Source organism: Macrobrachium rosenbergii, chromosome 15 (assembly GCF_040412425.1).
Source record: "Macrobrachium rosenbergii isolate ZJJX-2024 chromosome 15, ASM4041242v1, whole genome shotgun sequence".
Lineage (NCBI taxonomy): Eukaryota > Metazoa > Arthropoda > Malacostraca > Decapoda > Palaemonidae > Macrobrachium > Macrobrachium rosenbergii.
The window spans coordinates 9886294-9894333 of record NC_089755.1 but is presented as its reverse complement, the minus strand read 5'-3'; the positions used below and the strand labels follow the sequence as shown (position 1 = coordinate 9894333).

The window sequence follows — 8040 nt, the reverse complement described above, 5'->3', positions numbered from 1 at the left end:
ACCTCCCTTGATGGCCGTGTGGTTTAATGCACGTCACTGTAGTCCTGAGTTCTTGTCTTCTGTGGTTCGAGCCCATGAGACGACGAACTTATTATCAATGAAAAAATTCCCCCTTGGGTATATATATACATACATATACATACATATATATTATTATATATATAATATATATATATAATATATAGTATATATATATATATATAATATATATATATATATATATATATATTATAAATATATATATATATACAGTATATATATATATATATATATATATATGTATATATATATTATAATAATAATATATACAGTATTATTAATTTTGTAGTTATAGCTGATTCCTTTATACATTCATAAACCACAGCAAGGGATTATATGAAGAAGGTGCTCAAGACGAGTTATGTTAAAAATGAGTGAAAATCCACAATCATGTTATGAGTAAAAACTGTATTTTGTAACAAGTCAAATTACAGTTTTTACTCTCCAAGATCTTCAGTCACTGTATAGTGATGCACCATAGATAGGCTACGTTGAAAAAGTCCCATTTTTGAATTGTATCTTTAAACATAAAAATATTAAGTTCTTCATTTTTCCTATTTATTTATTTTCGTAATTTTTCCACGGTTCTCAGTTTTTAACAAATTTTAATTCAGTTTATCTATTCTGTAGTTAATTTCTAACCAACCAACTAACCGTCTGAGAGAACGGACTCCAAACATAAACAAAGAATATAATGAACGTTTATGTGATTCGGCAACGTTCATAAAGAAAATGCAAGACTCTTTTTGTGTCTGCAGACTCATTTTCAGTCTCTCCCTCAGGCTAAACCGTTTAAACATTCAGCCATTTTTCCAGGAAATGACTTCAGGGAAGGTTTTTGCCCCCTGCCTTTGGCGCAGAGGTCGTTGCTCTGGAATATGGAAGTATCATTACCTTCCTGGAAGTTATTTGATGATGAGTTCGTTCAAGGAAAGGTTAATGGACTGTTATTGTGAATTACGGCTGAAAATTTAGTTCTTCCGTAGGCATTAGGGAGAAGCACAGGTCGTTTGTGGAGTAAATAGAGAACTGTCTTTTTAACTTATTTATTTTTGTTATTTTTGATTACATGTGTATATGTAGTTCAGGTGGAATCATCTTAGACAAATATGTTTTTCTGCTGTGTGCAGAAATCCATGTCTGGAATACAAATCGTTTATGTAATAATTAGAGAACTTTCTTTTCTGTTTAGCTTATTTAGTTGAGGTGACGTGACTTTAGACAAATATTTAGTTTTGCAGTGTGTAGAGATTCATGTTTGGATAAAACAGCATAAAAAAGATTGTAACTTTTTTCATATTTATTGATCCTTATTGGTCCTCAAAAGCAGTATATTTTTAGGAAAAGAAAATAAACTCGGTAACAATAGACTTTTCAAATGCCTTTTGTAATAATTCTTTTGTAAGAAAAAAATCCAGATTTTCTAAAAGCAGTATATGTTTAGGAAAAGCAAATAAGCTTTGAAAAATACTTTTCTAATACCCTTTTTAAAAGTCTTTTGTTAGAGAAAATAAATTCATATATCAATTCTTGCTTAATGATAAATCTTCCTTGAATATTTCCCATCTGAAGGCTCAACCAACAGGTATCTCCAGGCACGATATTTCACTCCAGTTCTGCGTTCAAAATAAAACTTTTTTTTTTACTCTTGAACGAAAAGCCACTTGTTTCCCCCTGCCAGCTTTTGTAAAAGATGTCAGAATGTGTTTTTTTATGTTTCACTGTAGTGTGGACCCACCCTTACATTGCAAGTCACAGCCAGGTAAGATTTAATCCACTCAGAATATTTTACATTCTGAATCATACAAAAACAATGAATGAATTTGCTTAGATACAGAACTCTGCTTCCTTTGAGTCCTCTAAAGCCCCAGTCCCACTGGAGCAGCCCTCAAAGGCTTTCATTGTGGCCCTTTCTCCTAAAAATAAATAAGCTATAATGCGGCCCTCAGAGAGAGAGAGAGAGAGAGAGAGAGAGTGCCTCGAACTGAATATTCCCACAACTTTCTCTCTCTCTCTCTCTCTCTCTCTCTCTCTCTCTCTCTCTCTCTTGTGTTTTCATCAACAACCCTTCCTCAATAACCGATGGTACGAGGGGTCATCGTTATCAGTAACCCCTTTTAAGACCATAAGTCAGTCTCTCTCTCTCTCTCTCTCTCTCTCTCTCTCTCTCTCTCTCTCTCTCTCTCTCTCTACGTGAAAAGAGGCTGTTATGCTGACATTGTAAACACCGAACCGATTATTATTTTTAAGGTTGGATGTTTACACTCTCTGCTATGCTTTGCAGTACAGCCCTACAGGAATTAATATAGTTCTCAATTTATCTCAGACTCCAGTGGTGAAATCAGTGTGCTTCATTTGTTGTGGTTGATTTGTGATTACCGGTATTCTACTGTAAGTCTAACTCTAACTAAGTTGTTTATGTTGCAGTTTTGTGATTGGCTTTTAGAAAACTTGCAAGCAAAACATTTTGAGATTTATATATTTCTGCTGAAATTTAGTATTAATTATATTGCAATCTCTTACATTTTTCTTAATTAAAGGCTTTAATTAAGCCAATCACAAAACTGCAACATAAACAACTTGTTAGAGTTAGACTTTAATTTAAAGCTAACTTTTACTAATTATATATTTTTCTCAGCGGGAAAGATCTTGTTGTACTAATAATGGCTTCTACAAGTAAAAAAACGCAAGATTTCAGAGGAAAACCGGAGTTTTCAAGAGAAATGAACTGAACAATATTTATGCACATACAGTCAGGGGGGAAAGCATTGTGTCTTGTGTGCCATGAAACAATTTCTGTTTTAAAAGAATATAACATCAAAAGACACTACATCACAAAGCACAAAGAATATGAAAATATGACAGGTGAAGCAGGCAAAGAAAAAATATCATTCTTGCAGAAATCTCTGAAAGAACAACAGTCAGTGTTTACAAAGAAAGTTAAGGAATATGATGCATCTCTCAAAACAAGCTTTTTGATTAGTCAAATCCTTGCAAAAGACTCAAGCCCTATTCTAATGGTGAGGTAGTTAAAGAACGTTTGTGTGTAGCCTCAGACAATATGTTTCCTGACAAAAAAGAAACTAGTTGAAAACATAAGCCTTTCAAGATATACTGTTGCTAGAAGAATAGACAGTCTTTCAGGGAATATTGAAAGTACAATTATTGCCAAGCGAGTTAGTGCTTTTTCTTCATACTCTGTTGTTTTGATGAGAGTTGTTACAGCAGAGACACTGCACAACTGGCTGTGTATATTAGGGGAGTTGACAATGACTATAATATTATTAGAGGAAATGGCTTCACTACAAAGCATGAAGAGGACCACAACAGGACAAACTATTTTTGATGAATTGGAAAAAGTATTGGCAAGGTTTGGACTTGACTACGCTAATTTAGTTTCCATTACAACAGATGTCTGATCAGAGAAATGGGGTTGTTGGATTACTGAAGACTAGAATGGGGTCTCAAAATATTGACTCAGGTTCACTTATTGTCCTGCATTGTATCATACACCAGGAAGCTTTATGTGCAAAGACAATAAACTTTCAGCATGTGACTAATATTCCAGTGAAAGCTGTCAATTTCATTTGGTCAAGAGGTCTAAATCACCGCGAGTTTCAGCAGTCAATGGCAGACATTGATGCAGAGTACAGTGATGTAAAGTATTTTTGTGAGGTAATGTGGCTAAGCAAAGCAGGAATGTTGAAGAGAGCATATGACCTATTGGAAGAAATTGAGCTGTTCTTAGATATGAAAGGTGATGCTATCCCTGAATTGAGAGATAAGGAATGGAGATGTGATTTAGCAATTTTAGTAGATATAACTGATTGTCTTAGTGCACTGAATGTTAGACTTCAAGGAAAAGATCAACTAATAAATGAGATGTTCTCACTGATCAAAGGCTTCCAGATAAAATTGCGCGTGTGGGAGTCACAAATCAGAAACCAAAACCCAGCCCACTTTCCTACACTGAAAAACCATGACACTAGCAACCTTCAGTATCAGAAGTATGGTGACAAGTTGGCAGTCTTACGAGAGGAATTTTCAGAAAGATTTGGTGATCTCAAGAAACATTCACAAGCCATTGAAGTTTTTGCTTCTCCTTTTTCTGTGGATGTGACAGCAATTCCCGAGGACATACAGATGGAAATAATTGAACTACAGTGCAATGATGAACTAAGAAAAAAGTTTGATGAAAGTTCAGTATACCAGTTTTATAAGAAGCATGTATCAGTAACAGTGTATCCAAAACTCTCTGCTCATGCAAGGAAAAAATGATGGCAAAACAGCATTTGGTAGCACATTTGTATATGAGCAGCTCTTTTCAAAAATGAGTCTGGTTAAAAACAAGTATAGGTCTTCAAAACTGATGAACATTTGAAAGTACCTGCTTGTAGCCACATCATCCATACAGCCTCATATTGATGAGTTGGTGTCCCAAATGCAACATCAACCATCTCACTAGGGTAACCTTTCATTTGCTCATTAATGGTTAGGAAAATGTCTGTGTTTGATAATTCTTATGTTAATGATCCCAATTAACCAATAATAAGTAATTATTTATGTTTGTACATTATAATAATAAGGTACGGTAGCCGTTCATTTGCTCATTTATAGTAAGGAAAATACTTTTATTTCGGACAATTCTTATTTTTGTGATCCCAATTTAAATAAAATCAGTAACAAACTAATTATCTATCTTTATCAGTATAATCTCACATAATATGTCTTCGATCGTAGTAAATAACATGAAATAGTAAGGTTATATGGCCCTCCATACCAACAGAGTCGTGACTAGTGGCCCTTTGGCCTACGACCTCTAAAGACCAGTTGGCGACCTCTGGTCCCGGCAGTCGTTAAAAGGTCACACGACTACCACTTGTCAGCGCCGGTGGTCTTCGGTAGTCGCTGGTCATCTTTTCAGGTTGTGCGACCAGTTCCAGTTATAGAGAGGTTTTCGAGTTTGCACGAAAACCTCCCTGGGATCAAACTGGTCGCTAGTGGTCTTCAAGGGGTTTAGGAGGTCGTGCGATCGTCTTACGAAGGTCTCTAATAATCTTTAACTGGTCGCTGCTGACCTTTTCTACATTTGGTCGTAGATAGTCTTTTCGAAGTCTTGCTATCGACCAGTTAAAGATTGCCTGCGACCAGGAACAGACCACTTGACCTTTGACGATAAAACCGGTTTCAAATCACGTTTTAATGTCCTTTCCGTTTTCTGTTCAGGCGTCACGGTCTTTTACGTTGTCTATGCAAGGTGTCGAGTGCTGATCAGGACTTTGGGTTCGTCTCTGCATGTTTTTTTTTTTATGCGTTGTGGTGCTTCCATGCGTTCGTGAATATGCATGTTGCACACTCACTTTGCATCAGCTATTTTTTGGAAGTGATGTGCACGTGAGTGCGTATGTGTGTGTGGTCTTTTACGAACCGTGGAATCACAGCTGGCTCTGAGGCGAGGTGTCGAAGCGTGATAGGCAGCTTCAAACCAGGTTCAAGAGGTCTCCTAAACATGGTATCTTGTTTAATTAACCTCGGAGTTACCCGTTGAACAAGCTCGTGGAACATGGCTGGTTCCATCCTCAGCAAGTTCTTGAAGTCACTTTGCGACTCCTCTCTAGTTCTGCCATTCAAATTTCATGGTTGGCGAACTGAATTCTTCTGGTAATCGAAGGGCGGACCAGTAATGCCTCTTCTTTCGTCGTCGTCTCCTCGCACGTCGCTGTCAAAGCAGTGCAAGCACAGCAGCATCTTGTTGTTGTTGCAACGGAAGTCGCATCTGCATAAATCCCCTTCGGGTGTCTGCCGCAGCCATTCTTGGATGCAGACACTTCGACTGCCTCCATCAAAATGAAACTGTTTCACAAGTCCTTTATTTATAGCCCAACAAGATCGTAGACGATCTCACACAATCGCGCAACCATCGAACGATTGCAAATGACTTGTCGCTCGACTACCTACGTTCTATATGTGACTGACAAGCATTTTCTTGAGTGAAGTCGCGGACAATCGCAGGTGATCGCAGGTTTTAGAGGTCGCCGGTGGTCTCTAGCGGTCGCAAGCTCTGTGGGACTGGAGCTTAAGGAATAAATGCATTTTATCTGAATTTGCTTTCATCCCACTCTGAAGGTAATTTCTGGCGCAAAAGCATTAGATGGATAGCTCAGTTTGGCTGCTAATAGAGGCACTGAGAGATTAATGGGATGGGCCAAGATCCCAGAGAGAGAGAGAGAGAGAGAGGGTGGGGCCATTAGGACAATGACCAAACGCCCTCTTGTGAGGAACTGTGGAGAGGTAGATCTCAAGCCTCAGAAATTTAGTTCCGGCGCAATGGCTTGAACGATCCTTAAGTCCAATTTAGTTAATGACAAAAAGAAGAAAAAGAAGAGAGAGAGAGAGAGAGAGAGAGAGAGAGAGAGAGAGAGAGAGAGAGAGAGAGAGAGAGATCTGGAAAGGGAAGCTATGGGTCAAGGAAGACCAGAAAGGGGAAGTTATGGGTCAAGGAAGATCTGGAAAGTGAAGTTATGGGTCAAGGAAGATCTGGACAGGGAAGCCATGGGTCAAGGAAGATCTAAAAGGGGAAATTATGTGTCAAGGAAGATCTGTAAAGGGAAGTTATGGGTCAAGGAAGACCAGAAAGGGGAAGATATGGGTCAAGAAAGATCTGGAAAGGGAAGTTATGGGTCAAGAAAGATCTGTAAAGGGAAGTTATGGGTCAAGAAAGACCAGAAAGGGGAAGTTATGGGTCAAGGAAGATCTGGGGAGGATCCAGTGAAGATCTAAAAGGGCAAGTTATTGGTCAAGGAATATCTGAAAAGGGAAGTTATGGGTCAAGGAATATCTGAAAGGGGAAGTTATGGGTCAAGGAATATCTGGAAGGGAAGATGGGTCAAGGAATATCTGAAAGGGGAAGTTATGGGTCAAGGAATATCTGAAAGGGGATGTTATGGGTCAAGGAATATCTGAAAGGCGAAGTTATGGGTCAAGGAATATCTGAAAGGGGAAGTTATGGGTCAAGGACGATCTGAAAGGGGAAGTTATGGGTCAAGGAAGATCTGAAAGGGGAAGTTATGGGTCAAGGACGATCTGAAAGGGGAAGTTATGGGCCAAGGAAGATCTGAAAGGGGAAGTTATTGGTCAAGGAAGACCAGAAAGGGAAGTTATGGGTCAATGAAGATCAGAAAGGGGAAGTTATGGATCAAGGAAGATCTGAAAGGGGAAGTTATGGTTCAAGGAAGATCTGGAATGGGAAGTTATGGGTCAAGGAAGACCAGAGAGGGAAGTTATGGGTCAAGGAAGATCTGGAAAGGGAAGCTATGGGTCAAGGAAGACCAGAAAGGGAAGTTATGGGTCAAGGAAGATCTGGAGAGAGAAGCTACGGGTCAATGAGGATCTGAAATGGGAAGTAATGGGTCAAGGAAGATCTGAAAGGGGAAGTTATGGGTCAAGGAATATCTGAAAGGAGAAGTTATTGGTCAAGGAAGATCTGAAAGGGGAAGTTATGGGTCAAGAAAGATCTGAAAGGGGAAGCTATGGGCCAAGGAAGATCTGAAAGGGGAAGTTATGGGTCAAGGAAGATCTGAAAGGGGAAGTTATGGGTCAAGGAAGATCTGAAATGGGAAGTTATGGGTCAAGGACGATCTGAAAGGGGAAGTTGTGGGTCAAGGAAGATCTGAAAGGGAAGTTATTGGTCAAGGAAGATCTGAAAGGGGGAAGTTATGGGTCAAGGAAGACCAGAAAAAAGTTATGGGTCAATGAAGATCTGAAAGGGGAAGTTATGGGTCAAGGAAGATCTGAAATGGGAAGTTATGGGTCAAGGAAGATCTGGAATGGGAAGTTATGGGTCAAGGAAGACCAGAAAGGGAAGTTATGGGTCAAGGAAGATCTGAAAGGGGAAGTTATGGGTCAAGGAAGATCTAAAAGGGGAAGTTATGGGTCAAGGAAGATGTGAAAAGGGAAGTTATGGATCAAGGAAGATCTGAAAGGGGAAGTTATGGATCAAGG

General features: G+C 38.8%; 1 protein-coding gene across 1 annotated transcript; it reads left to right on the top strand.

Annotated features, from left to right (window-relative positions):
• Positions 1 to 3495: 3495 nt before the first annotated feature.
• On the top strand, positions 3496 to 4317 carry LOC136846249 (general transcription factor II-I repeat domain-containing protein 2B-like). Its single transcript, XM_067117055.1, has one exon. It carries the CDS (start codon positions 3496 to 3498, stop codon positions 4315 to 4317), a length of 822 nt encoding a protein of 273 aa, XP_066973156.1.
• Positions 4318 to 8040: the final 3723 nt, after the last annotated feature.

What these genes read in the sequence shown, in the direction of transcription:
- LOC136846249 (XM_067117055.1), top strand. Translation starts at nt 3,496, where the DNA reads ATGGGGTCTCAAAATATTGACTCAGGTTCACTTATTGTCCTGCATTGT.